Source organism: Hyperoodon ampullatus (genome assembly GCF_949752795.1).
Source record: "Hyperoodon ampullatus genome assembly, chromosome: 2".
NCBI lineage: Eukaryota > Metazoa > Chordata > Mammalia > Artiodactyla > Ziphiidae > Hyperoodon > Hyperoodon ampullatus.
The window spans coordinates 96,929,688-96,951,154 of record NC_136915.1 but is presented as its reverse complement, the minus strand read 5'-3'; the positions used below and the strand labels follow the sequence as shown (position 1 = coordinate 96,951,154).

The 21,467-nt window shown below is 36.9% G+C and overlaps 1 protein-coding gene across 1 annotated transcript in view; it reads right to left on the bottom strand.

Moving 5' to 3' along the window:
• STXBP3 (syntaxin binding protein 3) overlaps positions 1-18,628 on the bottom strand; it is a gene marked incomplete at both ends in the record, with an annotated part of 53,572 nt that extends 34,944 nt beyond the window's left edge. The window contains 6 exons of the mRNA XM_079698343.1: positions 560-660; positions 1,892-1,970; positions 4,595-4,671; positions 7,927-8,008; positions 8,633-8,682; positions 18,580-18,628. Of these exons, the coding sequence (XP_079554469.1) occupies positions 560-660; positions 1,892-1,970; positions 4,595-4,671; positions 7,927-8,008; positions 8,633-8,682; positions 18,580-18,628 (438 nt within the window). The remainder of the gene's footprint in view (positions 1-559; positions 661-1,891; positions 1,971-4,594; positions 4,672-7,926; positions 8,009-8,632; positions 8,683-18,579) is intronic.
• Positions 18,629-21,467: the final 2,839 nt, after the last annotated feature.

Below are 21,467 nucleotides of genomic sequence, written 5' to 3'. Positions count from 1 at the left end.
TCTACAAAAATCCTTCATTTTATAAATTAAAATAAATAATAGTTTATATAACATTATGTAAAAAGTTTACTGAAGAACTTTGTTTTAATATCACAAATGGTTACAGAAGCTAAAAGTATTTATCTCTTTGGAGTCATTTAACAAAACATTATGCTAAAAATCTTTTGGTTTCATAATCTGATAGGGCTGTAAACCTTGACACACACAGGACTTAGCGGGAGATGTGAAATTTAAGTCCACTTTTATTATTAATGTTATATTCCAATTTAGTACTCATGTTCCTCCCTTCATCAGAGGAAATGTTTATTTGTGGATTGTTCAAACTTCACCAAATACATAATATATAAAACATCTTTAGGATAAACCTTATTAACAAATAAGTTCATAAAACTGAATTTTAAAATCCATTATAAGCTAAACTTAAAAATAAAAGGCATTTGGGTCTCCTGAGCACAAGCTGCCCATTCTCCTTGCTTGACCCTTGCAACAAACCTTTCTCTGCTCAAAAAAAAATTTTTTTTAATAAAAATTAAATTAAAAAAATAAAAATAGAAAGTACCTGAGATTCAAGTGGAATGAAGGAAATATTTATTTCTTTACATCTTCTTATTGTCTTGGAGCAAGAAGCCTTAATTTTGTTAAAGAGACTATCAGGGCAAACTGAGAGGGAAAAAAGAAAAAATCAAAGCATATAGCTGCATCTAAATTTTCCTTCTTTTGAGTAAATCATTCCAACATCCAAGAATATTTATCTTTTATATATAATTACTGACTTTCACAAAGTAATTTACTATGAGGACAGAGAAAATATGTAAATACTGCTTTTCACTTTATAGAACAGATGCATTCTAGTAATGAGGGCTGTAATAGAAATTCCACTTTCCCCATTCATATCCACCGTAACCTAAGATATATTTCCTTAGAGAGCTGCTAACACAGCAAACTAAAATTGTTAGGAAGGAAAATCAAGTCCAAACTAAGGACTTAATAAACTTTCATAGGACTTTCAGAACTTTTAGGAATTTATACTACTTTTCTAAATCTGCCACTAAGTGCAGCCACACCACACAAATTTTTAATTTTTCCTTGAATTACAGGATATCCTCTAGTGTCAGGAAATTCTAAGCCTCTAAACTAGTAAGTTCTGGACCTTAGAACCTGTCTTTTCCCCCCCTTCTACCTAACTGCTTATATAGTTTCACTAAAACTAGGTTGGAGTATCAACCACTGGCTTCTGCTGTCTTTTAACATGTTGTTCTTTACCCTCAAAATTCCTTAAATTAAAAGAGGCTTCATACTCATTAAATTTTATCAATTCCATAAACATGAATTTCTGTATAATAAGGTTACTTAAATGACAAATGCTTATGATATGGGCTTTTAAAAAATGCAAGCTACTACTAGGTATGAGATTAAAATTTACAGGAAAAATAATATAGAAAGCTGCTTTTTATTTGAATGTACAGCATAGAAAAAGAAATGTGATAGGTTTTCTCCCTTAATATAAGCAAACAGATGGCAGTTTCTTCAGTGTATCTCCCAAAGGGTCTTATTTTTTTATTATATAATCAAATCCCCAGTTGAAACTTTTATTTAAAGAAGAATTCTTCCTGTTATTGGCACAGAATTTGAGGGATAGCCCTCTCCATCAACCCCCTCACCCCTGTATACCAGCAAAAATGACTATCTTTTGAAACCAGTTTGGAATGATTTAATTTTCTATCACCTTACCATGAATTAGCATAGAAATAATCTTATATTTTTAGATTCTTTCTAACCTAATTAGAACAAACAATAAATAGTCACTAGTACTAAAACAGCATTATAAGAAATACTTCATAATTAACAGGATTTGAAATAATGAAGCAATAACCTTTACAAAGCTACTTACAGTCAGTGAAGTAGATATATGCTGCTTTGTATTTGTTCTCCGATTTACTTCCGAAATCACGTAAAAAACAGTCTACAGACTTAAAAAAGGTTAGATGTTAATATACATTTTATCAAATACTAATTTAAATATGCTAGCTTTTGAAATAACTAAGATTATTTTGATGATAAAGTAAAACCTTAACTGTCAAAAGATTAATTTATAAACTGATTTTTTTTTTTTTTATGAACTGATTTTTTAAGATGCTATGTTGTCTAGCCAGTTATAGCTAGAAGCATAGTAAGCAGTAAGGTAAAATGTATGAACAGAGTGCTGTTTTGGTGACGAGGAGTTCTAGGAATGGTCAAGTGACTGAGAAGCTGAAGCAACATAAAAGACAAAGACCACTGGAAGATAACAAATCAAGGAATTGAGAAGTCAATGAACGTACTGAAAGCATTACCTACAGGGAAAATGAAACCATCCAGACTATGACTGGAGAACTGCTGAACAGACTGACAGTGAGCTAGGAGCTAAAATTGTCAAGGGGGATTAGAATGAAAAAGCCAAAGGTTGGCAGACTGCGAAGAGGAGGGAGCACAGGTAGTATAGTCTAGTAGTATTTGCCTCTATGCTGGTAGTTTTAAAGATACAGTAGCCTGAAAGCAAAAATGAAGAACAATTTAATTCTCTCATCCATCTGTTCCTTTTTCTCCTCCTGCAACTCCTAGAACTAGTATATTTCTGTTAGAGCTCATGAATCTATCCCGCAAGTCTCTTATCCTTCCCCTGATGATTTCAGTGATTGTTTTTTTGCTTTGAGATACTCCATTTTTATCTTTTAGACTATTAATTCAAATTTCCATAGTGATTATCCTCTTCAATTAACTATTTAACTGAGAAAATACACTTCTGAGCTTTGGAAAGTTTATGTGCTATACCACACTCTTCTTAAGTGTACTATTTTTCTGTTCTGGTTATCATTCTTCCCTCCAAGCCCCTATATGTTGCTAGATGTGCCCTTTTTAAAATTCTTATTAAACCGTCTCTCTCTGGCCACCTGACCTACTTAGATGTGTGGTTGCTTCCCTTTGTCAGCTCACTTGAAGCTTAGGTTTAGTTGTTGGAGTATCCTAAATAGAGGCAGTACCATAAGAAGAGGAAGGCGAAGAGGAAGGCAAAGAAGTTTCTCCTCCTGAGGGCTGTAGGTATAAAAGCAAAAATCCACCCAACTTTCCCCTGGGGTTCACAGATCTCTTATACACAAACTCTTCCTGAAATCTGTCATTTTATGACCCTTGCTTGGGAACTCTCTGATGCTGGTCTCCACGTGCTCACCCAGCCCGTGAAGAAGGAAATCTCACACCAAGTTTCTCTACAAGTACCCGAGGAGCCCAGGGCCTCACATACACCCAGAGGCCTATAGAACCCAAGAGGTAATGGATTCAGGACAGGAAGAGAAACTGGAGTTGGTTATGGTAGATAAAGGAGTCACATTCAGGTATCATTTTCTTTGAATCCTTTGATTCTTTACTGAATACATAATTTTGTATCCTGCTTTTGTCACTAAGATTAAAAATGAACATTTATATAGATTAAAATTTTCTAGAAAGCTCATTTTCAATGGCCACATGGTCTTTCATACCAGTATTTGTTAATGCTAAGAATTTATCTGGATATATTTATTGCTTTTGAAATTTAGTTTGACAATTTATTTGATTTTTTTTTACAATAAACTCCAAGATTCAGAACGTTTCAAGGTTCTTGATATGGCAAATTATTTTCCAAAAAGGCTGTATTAATCTATACTCCCACTAGCAGTATATAGTAGTTTCTACTCCATTAACCATTGATAATGGGTATTGACAGCTAGAATAGGATACATAGATAAATAAATAAATGTCTACATACACACACCTTTTTTAATCCCTCTGCCAATTTAGTCAGTGAAAATGGTGCTTCTTTCATTTTTTCTGATCATGAATTTTATCTTATAAAATTATATTACAGATAAGATATAAAACGTCATTAAAATCCACCAGCAGCCAATATATAGAGACCATATAGTAAATATCTGGGTTTTTCCCTACTGTCTGCTCTGCTAGAGTTAGAAGAAATGAAATTGGAATTGCCAAATTAACATTCTTATTCTAAGAATAAGCCAAAGGATGTGTTGGAAAATGCATTCTCAGATACTATACAGAATAAAGGAATTTGATACTCTATATGGCTCTAAAGTTTTGGCTTTAAGTATGAATTAAATCATGGTTAGATTATAAAGAAATTCCTTTCCCATAAAAAATATATATATATATATACATATATGCATATATACATACATATATGTGTGTACATCCATACATATATGTATACTATAGGGAAGTCACTAAGATAAATGAAAGATTAATCCAAGACCATTTCTTTTACATACATTTCCATCCTCCTAAAAATTATGGTTGAATAGAAACTGCATGGGTACAAATTATTGAAAGAAACTCTATCATTTTATATAATTAAATTCTGCTTTAATAGATGGGGAGAAAGGAATTCTTTCACTTAAATATTCTCATTGGGAAGAATGCAAATGAAACAATCTTCTAACACAGAGAGACTCTCCTAAGCATCTAATAAAGGACATTTTATTACTTTGAATTTTCTAAGAGAAAATCATGTCAATGGTGAAAATTTTGAAGAACATAATTTTTAAAGATTCAAAACACTCACCTTTGATGTTGGAGAGATAAAATAAAGAGCTTTCATTTGTCTGACAGGTTCTCGATTCTTATAAATATTCTCCACAACTAACCAAAAAAAAAGTCATTTTATATAACCAAATATTTATACACTTGAAACAATTTTTAAATGAAATTCACTGTACTTCTTTATTTATAATAATATACAAACACAATTGTATATCCTGGGCTTAACATTTTCTTTGTCTTCATTTGAAAAATTAAAAAGTCCTGAAAATGTGTCTTCCCTAAACTCTGGGCTAAGTGCTCATCATGAAAAAAAAAGATAAAGCAGCTATTTGATAGTTAGGTCTACCAGCAGAAGCAATCAACATGCCATGAAGAAACCAAGAAAATGCATTTAAAATGAAAATATGTATTTCTTTGGGCTTCCCTGGTGGCACAGTGGTTGAGAGTCCGCCTGCTGATGCAGGGGACACGGGTTCGTGCCCCGGTCCGGGAAGATCCCACATGCCGTGGAGCGGCTGGGCCCGTGAGTCATGGCCGCTGGGTCTGCACGTCCTGAGCCTGTGCTCCGCAACGGGAGAGGCCACAACAGTGAGAGGCTCGCGTATCGCAAAAAAAAAAAAAAAAGTATTTCTCTTAAAAAATATTCTACTATAATAATAGAAAATATAATATCAGAAATCAGGCTAAGCATAATTATCTGTTAAACCTCATAACAATCCTTTATGTATTTTACAAATGAGGTAACTGAGGCTTAAAAAAGTTAAGAAATTTATCCAAGTTACACAGTAAGAAAGAAGAGACAGGATTCCAACTCACATCTGTCCAACTCCAGAGTCTAAGTTTTTAACTGCTATCACATTCTTTAAATAAATTGCTAATTAACTTTTTCTTTTAAAACCACACATTAATATAAATCATTTTTTCAACAATGAAATATCACCATAATTTAATCAATTATATTTTTATTATTGAAATTAAGAACTTTATAAACAACTAATATAAAACAAAGTGAATTTAAAACTAGTAAGCCCTAAATTGTCAAATTAACTATGAAGGCTATATTAAAACAATACTAACTTAAAGTATCATTCTACAAATCAAGAGAACCATCTTTCAAGATTCACACTGGCAAAGGGCCTAGAAAGAATTTAAAACATTAATCTGACATGCAAGGAAGGCTACTGATGGACTTCTCTTTTAAATACGATGATTCATTTTCTCATCCCTAAATTTATACTAGTATAGTATAGGTTTATCATAGCTTCTGTGAGAGAGGATATCAAATAAGATTTCCGAGGAAATAGTTAATTTTATTTTTATCTCCACTCCCAACAATTGTAATTTCACCTTTAAAAGATTATGGCTAAATCTGTATTAATTTACTTTTATTGCTTAGTGACCAAAATAAAGTGTCTTACAGTCATCTTATGCTGTACATACTATGCATTATGTTTGAGTAACGTGCATGTTAAAATGTTGTAATATGATTTAGAACACAGACTTTGAAAAGATTCTGAAATGTCTGGTTATCAATAGCAGAAAGTGCCACTTCTTCAGTTCACTGAAAAGTGGATACCTATTAAACAATAAAAAAGGAAAGGTTTTTATGATTATTCCTATAATAGTGACAAAGGAATTATCTAATTCCCAGTCTATTTTTTTAAAGGTTTTTACTTGACTTTAGTGGAGACACTGAGGCAGCATCACAGGTGTATTTTTTTCTCATGTTTTTTAAAAGTTCCAAAACACACTGAATATTTTCACAAATGACCTGAATGCAGACAGAAAGTCTGATCACTGAACGGCCAATGCAGGTGAGCTGATGTGGAACTCAAAAAAATGTGACATGTTCAAGTTAGTAGATATGATTATGATTAAATCAGAGCAAATCTAAGTGGCTGGAGGATATTGAGAACAATCCACAGCAATATGCTCCATGACACACAGTCCTATATAACACTTCCCAAAAAAGGCTACTGTGGTCAAATAAGTTTAGAAAACTGAATGCTATACCTATTTGCAGGGGATCCACATTATCTGCTAGCATATAAAAAACTCCAAAAAGTCCTAAAGAAACCTGGTTAGCTTTGTTTAATGCTGTTTCCCAAACTAACGTGGCCACAGAGTCCTTTCCTTGAACAATATCAATCAACACTGAACACACAGTAAGAAACAATGGTCTATAAAAATTCAATAAAACCTCCTTACGGTGCAAAAGGGTTCTGTAGCTTCATAGTGCTGTACACATATTATCAAATGGTTCTCTAACTGCACATCAGAGAGACCTCTGGGAATGTAAAAAAACTTAAGTGGCTTTATCAATATTACACCTATCTAGTTAGTAGAAAAATCAAGGCTTTAATCTTCTAATTTCTAGTTCAGAGCTTAATTTTCTACTGAAGGTCGTAAAGACCACAAACTGAATATGTAATCAACAATAAAAGATTATTTTATTAATAAATATCAAAAAGTAAACATTGCTAAATTTTTTAGGTAATCCTCTCATTCTACACAATGCTCACGCTTTCTTGAATACTGGGTGTACTTTTGAACCTCACAAGTTAGGAGTGACAGAGGATACAGATACTATACTAGAATCCAAAATATAAAAGAATTATATTTGACTTTGAGTCCCAGTTTTCACTTTACAAATCGGGGTATTAATATCTGTCTTTAAAGGGCTGTTATGAAGGCAAATTTAAATAGATGAGTTAAAGGATGATGAGTTATATAGATGATGATATGATTATGAATGTTACAAGATACTGGTATTCTCCCCAAAATGTAAGAGAAATTAAAATCTCATTAACACAATCCTGCCCAGTGGAAGATAGCAACTGTGGTAGTGTGATTTTTTTTCCATAATCCCACACTAAAGCTGATTTAAATTTACAATTAATAGTCTCATTTCTAGGTAATAAAGAGAAACTTATACACTTGTAAATATGTACAAAAGTTGACTTTATGACATAAATCTTACTATTCATTTAAAAACAATACATGAAAACCACAAACATTAATCAAAATACTAAGGTAAACCTAGTGCATCAGCATACAAAACTGTAACAAATACATAAGAGTAAAAAATTTGAAGAACAAACTCAATAAGGCAACTTAGTCTTGGTTAGGGGTGCTTAATTATATGTCTCAGCTGAGGGAAAAAACTCTGCCTTACAGAGGTTATTCTGAAGATTCACAAAGAAAAGAATGTCCAGTGTAATTATTATGGCTAGAATTACTAAAAAAATAAAACATAACCCCCTGAGAAACACAATTACTAAAATTTATTAATACTTCAAACTCTCCCAATCATAATAAAAAAAGTTTTTCATGATGAGTATTTGTAACACTTACCAGTTATACCCTCTGCTAGAAGATCTGTCATTTTGCAACACGATGCCAAAAGCTTAGTGGTAAATTCATCTAGAAGCATTATCTTAAAATGAATATAAATTAAGAAATACTATCAGCATTTGACTGCCAAGAATTCACAAAAGACAGAATTTAACGCATTAAACCTACTCAAACTTATAAACTTTTTATAACATAAAATTAAAATATTAGGACAGTGGGCAAAATTATCTCAATTCATTTAACTTGCATGACCTAGAAATTTATTTCCTCAATATACGGACATATGATATTATACGTAAGTAAGCAAATCGAAATATTTTCATTTTGAAGCAGAGAACTTGTTCATTTTAAATGTATGTTATGTTTAACATCAAATTTTCTTAAAATTATAAAATGCCACTTGTAGAATAATAATTGTTCTAGGCACTGTTTTAAGCATTTTACACGGATTAATTCATTTAATATTTACAACTACACTATGAGGTACTTCCATCCCCATTTTATCGATAAAGAAACAGAGGCACAGAGATGTCAAGTAATTTGTTCAAGAAGCCACAGCTAATAGGAGGTAAAGCTAGGATGTGAACACAAGCAGTATGGTTCTAGACCCTATACATTTATAGAAGTATAATAAGTAAAATATATAGAAGTCCTCAATAAAGGCTTCTAGCTTCATGCAAATTCTATGTGAGTATGAAAATTCTACCTTCCATTCGCCTTCTTTCTTGCAGTCATCAAACACTGTTGCTTTTATCTCTGCAAAGAAAAAGAGAACTATTTAGGAATTTTAATCAACAGTCAGAATAATTACTCAAAAGGTCCAAGATGGCTGGGGAAATATCAACTGGAATTGCTCAGCTACATAAAAAGCACATTCACTTGTTAAACTCGAAGTAAAAATCCAGTTCTCTTTAATACATAACCTATAGGGTACATTTAAACTGTAATATATTTTTAATCTTTGAGAATAAAAATATTATTAAAAAGGCTAGGGACTTCCCTGGTGGCGCAGTGGTTAAGAATCCACCTGCCAATGGCAGGGGACACGGGTTCGAGCCCTGGTCTGGGAAGATCCCACATGCCGTGGAGCAACTAAGCCCGTGCGCCACAACTACTGAGCCTGCGCTCTAGAGCCCATGAGCCGCAACTACTGAAGCCAGTGCACCTAAAGCTCGTGCTCCTTAACAAGAGAAGCCACCACAATGAGAAACTTGCGCACCACAATGAAGAGTAGCCCCCACTCGACGCAAATAGAGAAAAGCCTGCATGCAGCAGCAAAGACCCAACGCAGCCAAAAAATAAATAAATAAATAAATAAAATTTTAAAAGTCTAACATATTTAATTATATAAACGTATCTGGAATATATTTCTGAAAGTATTATCTGACTTGGTTTTTCCTATTTACTTAAATCCTAAGTAAACAAGATGAAAACAAGAAACTGGGACTTCCCTGGTGGTCCAGTGGTTAAGACTCTGCACTTCCACTGTAGGGGGCAAGGTTGGATCCCTGGCTGGGGAACTAAGATCCCACGTGCCACCATGGCCTGGACAAAACAAAAACAAAAAACCCACAGGAATAGCCCTAACTGGCCCATTGCTAAATTACATCTGACAATCAAAACTAGATAAGTAAGTTTCTTCCTGATTTACTACAATTTTCAAAAATGTGTCACAGCATTAGGATACAAATATTCAGAATTTATTTATAATCAGTAAATATTTATTAATGTGTTCCTTGCAATGATTTTCAAAATTAATCTAAACATGTATTTTAAATTACTAAATAAAATACACAGAGGCAATTCACACAGATACCTGTTATTCTACTTTGTAAGATAAAAATTTCCCACATTTAATGTTTTATTAATTCTCAGTTAATTTTGAAAACTGTAGTAATGTGGACACATAAAATACAATTAAATGTAAATTACAATAACTCTTGTTTTTCATTAATTCTTTTTTTTTAATTTATTTATTTTGTTTACTTTTATTTTTGGCTGTGTTGGGTCTTTGTTGCTGCATGCGGGCTTTCCCTAGTTGCGGCGAGCTGGGGTTACTCTTCGTTGCAGTGCATGGGCTTCTCATTGCGTTGGCTTCTTGTTGTGGAGCACGGGCTCAGTAGTTGTGGTGCATGGGCTTAGCTGCTCTGCGGCCTGTGGGATCTTCCTGGACCAGGGCTCGAACCTATGTCCCCTGCACTGGCGGGCGGATTCTTAACCACTGCACCACCAGGGAAGCTCCATTAATTCTTGATAATGAGATACTTATATAATTCATTTAAACTTTTCTATTTCTTAATTTATATTTAAGTTAATGCTTTTGGAAATTTACCAACAAGTTTCTGGCACCATGTTAAAAAATGACATGTCCAAGCAGAGGGTATATTTAATAAGGGTTACTGATACTCATCATAAGAATTGTGACCTATAAGGTTTTATTGTGATTGAGAAAGTGTGGAAGTGTTAAGATATATTAAGAGGCTTATATATGTTTGCTGGGAAGATGATGATGTTATATAAGATTTATGGCAAAAGCCTGAAGTAACCATAATTTAAGCCTAAAGCAGTGGATTCTGGTATTCTACAGGCAAAGAGGAAGGATTTTCTCAAGTAGCACTGAGGCACTGAAACATTATGGTACTTCCCTTTCTAAGCTTACTTTATTCCTGTATACCTAAAACAAGCTGAAAATCAAAGACATTTTGCTAATTTTTGCCGAATTTATGTCTTTCTCTTAAGAAATGAATGCTCATGGAATTTATGATGGAGCAGAGTGAACAGCTCCCTAGCTGAACTCATTCCAGTCTTTACCACCTTAGAAACTGCACTGTCATATATGGCAGAAACTAGTCACATGCGGCTACTGAGCACTTGAAATGTGGTTAGCCCGAACTGGGATGTCCTGCAAGTATAAAATACACACCAGATTTCAAAGACTTAGTACAAAAAGAAATTTAAAGTATCATTTTGTATGTTGATTACATGTTTCAATGATAACATTTTGGATAGATCAAGTTAAACAAAATATATTTTAAAAATTAATTTCATGTTTCTTTTTACCTTTTTTTTTTGATTTGGTTATCAGAAAACTTTAAGTATATGTGGCTTGCCGTTATTTCTAACTAGAATCTGAGGATACCTTAGAATCTGAGGATACCAAGCCAGTCAGTGTTAGCATCTCAAAAATGATAAAGAGATAACTAGTTTTGTGGACAGAGCTTAGAGGCATCCATGAAAAGTGATGTGGTTACAGGTAAAATGTGTTTGGAGGAGTCAAAGGAAATCACATCAACTAATATGACAGAACTAAAAAGGTATTTCCTCTAATTATTAATGAGAATTATTTAACCTTATAATCCATTTCTCTTGTACCCTAAATATGGATACATCCCAAGCTTCAATTCTCTTACTTTTGCTCTGCTTGCTCTATACTCTTCCTCAGAGACCATACTCATCATCAAAGTATCCTCTAACAGATCTGTCCTTTAATTTTTCCCCCAACTTTATTGAGATATAATTAACATGTAACATTTTGTAACTTTAAGGTATACAATGTGTTGATCTGATACACATATACTGCAATATAATTACCTCTGTAGTGTTAGTTTACACCTCCATCACCTCACATAATTACCATTTCTTTTTTGGGGTGAGAACATTTAAGATCTACTCTCTTAGCAACTTGCAATTATATAGTACAGTACTGTTATCTATAATCACAATGCTGTGCATTATATCCCCAGAACTTACTCATCTTCTAACTGGAAGTTTGTACTTTGACCAACTTCTCCCTATTTCCCCCTAACCCCCAGGAATCCTTCAATTTTCCACAAATCCTCATCTCTCCTTGGACTTCTTTCCATTACACAATACAGGTTTAAGCACCTATGTGACTCAAATTGAGATTAAATGCCCTAAAAACTGCTCTAGACTTCTCCATTTCTATGAGTTTTATTGTCATCTTCTTAGTCATAGTCTTCAGCTATTTCCTCTTTCCTCCATTTTCTAATCATTAGGCTGTACTGATTGTTCTTTCTGGTGACTGCCACTGTCACCAGCATTGCCTTGATTCTCATCATCTCTCACTGAACTACTGCAATAATCTCCTGTTTGGATTTCCTGCTTTCTACCTCCAACCCCTTTACCTTTTCCAATCCATTTTTCACACTGTTGTCAGAGTCATCTTCCTGAAGAACAGCCCTGTTATATCGATACCCACCTCAAAATTCTCTCAAATGCTCACTGTTACCTACAGAATAAAATCTAGACTCTTACTATTCAACATCCTCCATCAACTGGCCTCCACCTAATCACTAAATTAATCTTCCACCAGTCCAGATGGTACCCAATTAATGACCTATTAATACCAATTACTCTATCTTTGCTCCTTCTGTTTCTCCTATATATAAAAGGAAATGTATTTAAAACTGTAACACCAAAGAGGATGTGAAAACACTGAAAGGAAAAATAAAAGGAGAACTAACAAAGTAGTGTATAGCATCAGCAATGCCAAGGTATACTTGTACAACTATCTTTAATCACAGAGAAACTAATAAACCTGATAAATATGCAAGAAAAACTGATTTGTCTGGAAAACAGGAAATGAACAGGTAAGAATCTTTATAAAGGTAATCCCAGGGGCCTGGGGCAGAGGTAAAAGTAATACTCATTACTAGTTGAATAAAAACAGATTGACCTGCACTTCCCTGGTAGTGCAGTGGTTAAGAATCCACTTGCCAATGCAGGGGACACATGTTTGAGCCCTGGTCCGGGAAGATCCCACATGCCACGGAGCAACTAAGACCCTGCGCCACAACTACTGAGCCTGCACTCTAGACCCCACACGAGCCACAACTACTGAAGCCTGCATGCCTAGAGCCCATGCTCCGCAACAAGAGAAGACACTGCAATAAGAAGCCTGAGCACCGCAATGAAGAGTAGCCTCCACTCGCCGCAACTAGAGAAAGCCTGCGCACAGCAACGAACACCCAACTCAGCCAAAAATAAAAATAAATAAAATAAATAAATTTAAAACAAAAAACAAAAAACAGATTGACCCATTTTCATGGGAAAGACCACTTAGGGCTTTCAAGGTTTATTGTTTAAAAATTTTATGAAATGGGACTTCCCTGGTGATCCAGTGGTTAAAACTTTGCCTTCCAATGCAGGGGGTGCGGGTTCGATCCCTGGTTGGGGAGCTAAGATCCCACATGCCTCGTGCCAAAAAAACAAAAAACAAAAAACAGAAGCAATACTGTAACAAATTCAATAAAGACTTTAAAAAAGATGGTCCACATCAAAAAAATGTTTAAAAAAATTTATGAAACGATATGAACAACATGAAAACTGAGGACTAGTATAAGACCACCTAAATATATACAAAGGCAAATATTAAAGCAATTATCTCTAGGTAGAAATTTAGTAAATTCTATATTTATTCTTCAAGCAAATACTTTACAATTAGAAGTCTGAAGGGGGACTTCCCTTGTGGTCCAGTGGTTAAGAATCCATGCTCCCAATGCAGGGGGCCTGGGTTCCATCCCTGGTCAGGGAACTAGATCCCACATGCCGATACTAAAAAAGATCCCGCATGTGGCAACAAAGACCCTGAGTGCCGCAACCAAGACCCAGCACGGTCAAATAAATAAATATTTTAAAGAAAACCAACAAACAGCCTGAAGTGTTCCTCTCTTAAACATAAGGGTGTAAAGGTAAAAAGCCACCGCTATAAAACTGCTTGATGGCAATGTAAGTCAGAACAGTAGTTACTCTGGGGTAAAGGGTGGAATTTGGCCTTGGAAGAGTTACGGGGTGCTTGGAAACATTCCATACCTCAATCTAGGTGGTAGTTACATGAATAAAAACTTATCCATCTGGGACTTCCCTGGTGGCGCAGTGGTTAAGAATCTGCCTGCCAATGCAGGGGATACGGATTCGAGCCCTGGTCCGGGAAGATCCCACATGCCGTGGAGCAACTAAGCCCGTGTGCCACAACTACTGAGCCTGTGCTCTAGAGCCCGTGAGCCACAACTACTGAAGCCTGCGCGCCTAGAGCCTGTGCTCCACAATGAGAAGCCCGCGCACCACAACAAAGAGTAGCCCCTACTCGCCACAATTAGAGAAAGCCCGTGTGCAGCAACAAAGATCCAATGCAGCCAAAAATAAATAAGGACTAATAACTAACTAATAAGGACCTACTGTATAGCACAGGGAACTCTACTCAATACCCTGTAATGTCCTATATGGGAAAAGAATCTAAAAAAAAAGAGTGTATATACGTATATGTATAACTGATTCAGTTTGCTGTACGCCTGAAACTAACACAGTATTGTAAATCAACTATACCCCAATAAAAAAAATTTTTTTTAAATGTATCCATCTGCACATTTAGCATTAGTGCACTTTACACTAGCATTATACTTAATGAAAACTTTAGGAACAAGAAAATGACTTCCTTTCAGCACTGTTCTAGTAAGTCCCCAAAATGCTGATGACTGCTGTTTGAGAAGGAGGAAAAAAAACCTTTCAGCTTTAGTAGCTCACCACTGCTACAGCATGTCTGAACATTTAGCTCCAATCTACCTTTTAGTCTTCATCCCCCTATTTCTTGCAACAAATACTCTGTACTCAAACAAAAGGAATTATTCCCTCTTCCATAAACAATCACATACTTTCACATCTTTGGGTCTTGGCTCAGATTTCGCTGTCTGGTAAAATCCTACTACCTTTCACTGTTACCTCCTATTTGGAGTCTCCCCTGATCCACTCGCAGAGAGGAAATAATTCCTTTTTCTTCTCTTCTCCCATGAAACTTCTTCATGCTGCTAATATAGCACTTAGTACCTATGTACCTGTCTCCTCCCACTGAATTGTAAACTCCAGGAGGTCAAGGAGTATAGGCACCTAGAATAGCGGGCGGCACAGGGTAGTCAATAAATACTGATTTAAAAGAATACATGACTCTGCAAATATCCAAAAAGTAAAAGAAGAGAATTTTGCTCAACAAGATAAACTTAAAGAAGTGACCAGAATGAAAAAAGACATAAAACAAAGATAATTGATTGAAACAAAAAACAAAAAAATATATTTAATACATGCCTATATTGGCATAAATAAGTTCTCAAGGAATTTATAAGAAACCTGAGTGGTTGTCTCTGGAAAAGGAGTCTGGGGTCTGGGTAGGGATGAAGATTAATTTTATTTTACAATCTTTTCTGTTATCAAATTTTTTTGCCACATCAAGGTATTTAAGAATGATTAAAATTGTTAATTACAAAGATTTCGAAGGAGGAGGGAAAAGTTATGTTAATGTTAACTGTTTAAAAAAAGGAAGTCACAAAATGACAAATAATAAAAAATATATCTGAAGCTATATAAGGACTAGAAGAAAAATGTGAAAAAACCCCAAAAAGCTTATGATTTAATGTGCAAAGAGTTGGCTCAGATAAATACATTCTGATTACTTTTATTTGTAATTTTACTAGGTTCATTTTCTCTAACATTTCCTCTAAAATATACAAGGTGAATTAGACATTAGACTATTGTTTATAGACAAGAAAGAAAATAGGCTATACTGAATAAGGAAAAAAATGTCATAGGTGGCTTCAACTTGCTTTATGGTCGATTTAATTACTATTGTTTTGCTGTGTGTTTTTCAAATAAAGTTCATCAATTTTTATTTAAAATCTTTTATCAGTGATATTTTTATGACCATTCCCCCCCGTAGCAAAAAGTGGCAAATGAGCAGTACCAAGCACTAGAAACTTTTACTGATTTTAAGTATGGGAATTAGTTTTGTAAATAAATGTATCCCTTTGCATTCAAATATTAAATTTTTAAAAGGGGTTTTAATGTGGTCCCTAAAGGCTGATTCCTTCTCATGTTTTAGGCCTCAGCTCAAATGTCACCTACTCAGAGAAACTTTTCCTGATCCACCTACCTAGAACAGTCCCTTTCTATATATAGATATCACAGACTGAAATAATCATGTTTATTCTTTGTTTACATACTTATTTTCTATTATTCCCCACTTGAATGCAAGATTCATGAAGGCTGGGAACTTGTCTGCCTTCTATTGCTGTATTTCCATAGGAATTCAATAATATTTATTGAATAATGGGGGAAAATTACAAAACTGATCTACTGTTTTCTTTTCCCCACTGTTTACTTTTCACAAGCATTATTATCCATTGCATTCTGCCAGGGCCTGTTTGGAATTTAAAGCTCTAGAAGAGGGCTTCCCTGGTGGTGCAGTGGTTAAGAATCCGCATGCCAATGCAGGGGACACGGGTTTGAGCCCTGGTCCGGGAAGATCCCACATGCTGCGGAGCAACTAGACCCGTGTGTCACAACTACTGAGCCCACGCACCACAACTACTGAAGCCCGTGCGCCTAGAGCCCGTGTTCCGCAACAAGAGGAGCCACTGCAACAAGAAGCCCTCCCATGGCAACCAAGACTACCCCCGCTCACTGCAACTAGAGAAAGCCCACACACAGCAATGAAGACACAACGCAGCCAAAAATAAAATAAGTTAAAAAAAAAAAACCACGAATCTATTTTCTACTAATCTCTATAGATTTGCCTATTCTGGACATTTAATATGAATGGAGTCATACAATATGTGGTTCTTTTCAACTGGCTTCTTTTCATTTGGCATAATGTTTCCAAGGATCATCAATACTGTAGCATGTTTCAGTACTTCCTTCTTTTTTATTGCCCAATAATATCCCATTGTATGGACATAACCACATGTTATTTATCCATTCACCAGTCCATGGACATTTGGGTTGTTTTTGACTTTTTGTCTATTAAGAATTATGCAGCTATGATAACAGGTGTATCAGCTTTAACATCTGTTAAAGAGATAATAACTCTTATAGTTTTGATATTTGTACAGAACAGTGCCTGGCACAGAGTTATGTTCAAAAAATATTAATTCCCTTCTCCCTACTTTACAGGTAAATTGAAGATTACCTTATTTATCTTTCTAATCTGACCTAACTATACTACCTTCAACCTAGCAAAACCTTTTCCCAAATATATGATTCTCCCTGAGGAGATTCCTCCATCATTTCTTTCAGACTTTCTCACCTTTTGCTAACAGAACTCAGAGGCTCCCACTTCTCTTTCTCTCTCTACTTTAATTAAACTAAGTGTTGAATGAATATCATCTTATCTTTTAGTTATGTTCCTATTTCCACAAAAATTCGAAGAACTATTTTTTTTAATCGGTATAACACTTCCTTCCATTCAGTGTCCCCTCTTCTTTATCTTACGCTCCATGTAGGTATCCCGGTGCTACCTCAAGTTAACAGCACAAGACGGAAATTTTGTTACCTGTAAACGCTCCCTCTTGCCTAGTTTCCATGCTATCAATACCGAGGTTACTATCATTAACCTTTTTTTTCTGACAAATGCTGATGTTAAGGACCATCTTGGAAATTATACAACACAATTCATTATCCATTTTCATATAAATGTATTTAAATGCCACTGTGATTTTAAAACATTACCAAACCTTAAAAGGGACCCATGTAAATTCTGAAAAACAAAATGCTAACCTTATAATTATCCAATTAAAAAATATTTTCATAACTTTTTTTCCCCTTCTATTTATACCCTTGTTTTTAGTATGTTAAGCAGTATGCCAGTTAACCGATTTGGAGTTTTAATTTTACACAGGAACTCTGTGACTCCCATAATTTTGTTGACTCAGTCACTATTTCTGTTCCTTGCTCAACAAGCTGGAGCCAGAAATACTAATTAGATGTTACCCCTTTCCACTACTAGACCATAATTACTTTGAGCCCAGCAATGCCAAACAGTGATGGTTCTTCCTGTTTGGCGGTTTCATTCCTTCTCTAAGGGGGCAGACCTAGGTGTGGAGTGATATTTATGAAAGTCGTAGATGATACAGCACAATGGCAGAATATCAGTAACCAGTAAGTATTATAATACAGTCCTAGCAGAAGAGAGTGGCTCCGAGAGTGGAAAGGAGGAGGTGAAGGTGCAGATTTGCCCCGAGATTTAATCATTCCGATGGTCCCTTCTCAAGAATTCTTTAGAAAGTGGGTTCTTCTAGAAGGGAAGAAGGGTCTGTTTAACAGTGAGGTTTTCTTTTTGTTTTTTTAAAGGACAAGCATTGTAAAGTACGGTTAGTAAAACTCTCGCTGATACTAAGACGAATAAGCAGAGTAAGCAGTCTTGGAAAACTCAAGCGTGGGGAGAAGGGGAGGGGCGGGATAGAGAAACACAGCGCTCACACTGTCTCGGGTGGAGAGATATCGCCGACTGGTGGGGCCCCGGAGGCAGCGCAAGCGAGGAACCGCGCAGGGGCCGCGGGCGGAAAAGCCGGGCCCGGGGCCGCTCACGCAGGGCGGGGTTTCGGGTCCAGAGCCCGGCCGAGCCCAGCGCAGAGGGTGCCGGACGCCTGCGTGAAGGCCGCGTCCTCCCGCACCCTGCCCATCGTTGGTGCTGCCAGAACGAGGGCTGGGAAGGAAAGCAGGAAGAAGTGCTAACATGGACGTGGGAGCCAAAGCAACGAGTGCCCGTGGCGGCTCCCCAAGAGACTGCTGGTCTGGGGCAGGAAAGCAGGGCCCGGCGCCGCGGCCTCCTGGCCTTCCCTCTCTCAGCCCCTGCCCCACCGCACTCACTCTGCCACACGATGCTCTTCAGCCCCCGGTCCGTCACCGGAGGCGCCATCTTCCCAAACACCGCTGAGGACCAGCCGCCGCCTCCCACTCGCAACCCACTTCAGCTGTTAAAGGCGGTTCGCCGGGCCCCGCCAGTCGCTGAGGGGAAGGCCCCGCCCACACGCACGGGCCGCGCCCTCCGGTGACGTCACGGGCGTCCGTAAGGGAATTCCCGCCCACTCCTGGACTGAGGCTGCGCAGTGCGGGTGGACTCTCCGTGGGCAGTTGCGCGCCCTCTAGCGGGAGGCTGTCAACCGAATTTCGACGTCCTGGGACGTCAGAAAGCGAAAGCGTACCGACGGATTGTGAGCTAATACCATCTTAAGAAATCCCGAATTCACGCATACGATTCATGAAAAACGAAGGGATCCTTCGCTTTACAAAAGAGTTCTTCACTTTGCGAAGCGGTTTGTAATAGACTCTTCACTCAGTCAGCTACCGAATAGAAAATTTAGCCTCCAAAAAGTTTATTTTATTCATTTTTCAAGGACATACTCATTGTGTAGAACTATGAGGTGCCGTCCACTGTGACCAGAACTCTGCAGGACTTTCAGGAAAGTCAAAGAAAGGAAACCCACTAATGGAGAATTTAAAATCTAATTAGCTCAATTCCTGGCATGCCAAAGGTAGTCAAAAACTGGTTGAAGTAGCGAATGCCTTAATGGTTACAATATACATAAATGAACCAATAAAATAATAATTATTCAACAAACATAAATTCATGTGGGAGGGGCTATCAATGCTTTAGGATTTAAAAGAAGGGAATTATTGCTGATTCACAAAGGATGTGATTGGAGCTCAGACTTAGAAAGTTTAAGCAGAGATCTATTTCCTGAGATGGTTCTTTTGAGACTTGAAATCAAAACAATCATAGGGGAATTCCCGGGCGGTCCAGTGGTTAGGACTCCCCGCTGTCACTGCTGAGGGGGTGGGTTCAATCCCTGGTCCTGGAACTAAGATGCCGCAAGCTGCGTGATAAAAACAAAAAACAAGAGGTCAATCATGAATTTAAAGAGTTTAGTTGCTGAGAACCGGCCCCCCCCAACTGTAACATAACCATCGTATACTCGTGGAAAGTAGACTTTCCCACACCCATTTGCAAAGAACCACTGGTTCAAGTCGGTCACATAGGGAAGTGCAAATGGTTAGTCACTACTAGTAATAACAATGGCTAACATTTACTGAGGGCTTACTATATGCCAGGCACCACGCTAAGTGGATTATCTCATTGATCCTCAAAGCAGCCCTTACAGACAAGGAACCTAAGGCTTAGTGAAGTTAAGTAACTTGCCAAGGATGCACAGCTAGTGGTGCAGTGGGAACGAGAAATCAGGCTTGAGCTACACAGAAAGCAATAGGGCAGCCTGTGGGATAACTGGCAATTTTTGCTTTTTAGCTTTTTAGGAGAGAGAAGGAGAATGGAGAATAAAAACAGCCATAAAATGGGTTCAAGCAAAACCTATGCATGAATGGTTTTTCCATGCAAGTCTTGTATGGGCCAAGCTGGAGCTCTGGCCTCTTTCAAACGTATTTTGAATGCACTTAGGTGGTCAGAATTTTAAACAAATGCACACATTACATTCCTCTCCCTTTTCAATTTTAAATCAGATTTTACTTAGTATACCCGGGTTGAGGCCCCAGGGATAAGAAAAAGACAAAGTACAGACTCACCCTTCCAAAATGGAGCTCTTTGCCCTAGAGGGTTAAACCAAGACAGAAGAGTGATGTGGGTGGAAGTGCCTCCATCCTCTACCCTTGAGGAGAATGACCAGGTGCCATGGGATAACATAGAAAGGCCTTTCTGGGTTGGAAGTTTGACTTGGGTCACATGGGGTATAGCTGTGACTCGTGCCCCTGAAGGCCAGATTCCAAGGTGGCAGTGTGAAATAGTGGAGCAAATGTGGGTGTTAGCAGCATATAGACATGGGTCCACAAACCCTGGCTTTGCCTCTAATTAGTACTGTGACTTGAAACACTCCAGTGTCATTGCATTTATTTGTTGAATATGAGTATAATATCTCAAACTTCACAACAACCCAACAAGATGATAATCTTTATTGCCATTTTACAGATGTGAAAACAGATTCAGAGAAGTTAAATCACGTAAGACCTTAAGATGGCTCCAAAACCATTGCCCTTTCCATCGTACCACATTGCCTAACCTCACTTGCTCCCCTAGTTTCACATAACCTCCCTGAGCTGTCTCTCTGGTCTCCTTTAGTTGGTTTGCCTAAACAGATTGAACAAGGAATTTGAATTCCCTGAACACGACACAGCGGAATGGAAGGTAAAATCCACCAACGCTGGTCAGAGATGAAAAATCTGCTTTGCATAATTTGTAGAGCTGATAAACAGCTACAATGATCGAGGACTGAATGTAAAAGCTCTTGAGTTAGGGCAGATCACTCTCTCACCATCCTATTCCCAGGTCTTCTTCTCTAATAATTTATCACTTAATCATGATAACCCAGAGAAATATTTTCCATAAAAATATCATGGATTAGCAGGTCTGATCAATGGCCCCCTGATAATTTGTGTTTCAACTGGTTAGCTGTGAGAACATGGATGAATTCCTTGACCTTCCTGGGTCTCATTTTTGTTATATGTATAAAGGAATAATATTATTATCTAGCTCACAGGGTTTTTATGAGGACGAAATGAGTATGTGAAAAGCACTTAGAAGCATGTAGTATGTGCTACGTCCATGTTTTGATTTTATGTTCACCCAGTGGGGACCACACTGTCTTCTGTGGAATTCTGAAGATGCCTAGCTAAGTAGACAGGCCATTTCATTTTCTGTGTTCTGGTATTTATAGGGTATGAGCGTACTGGTCCCAGCCCTCTAGTGT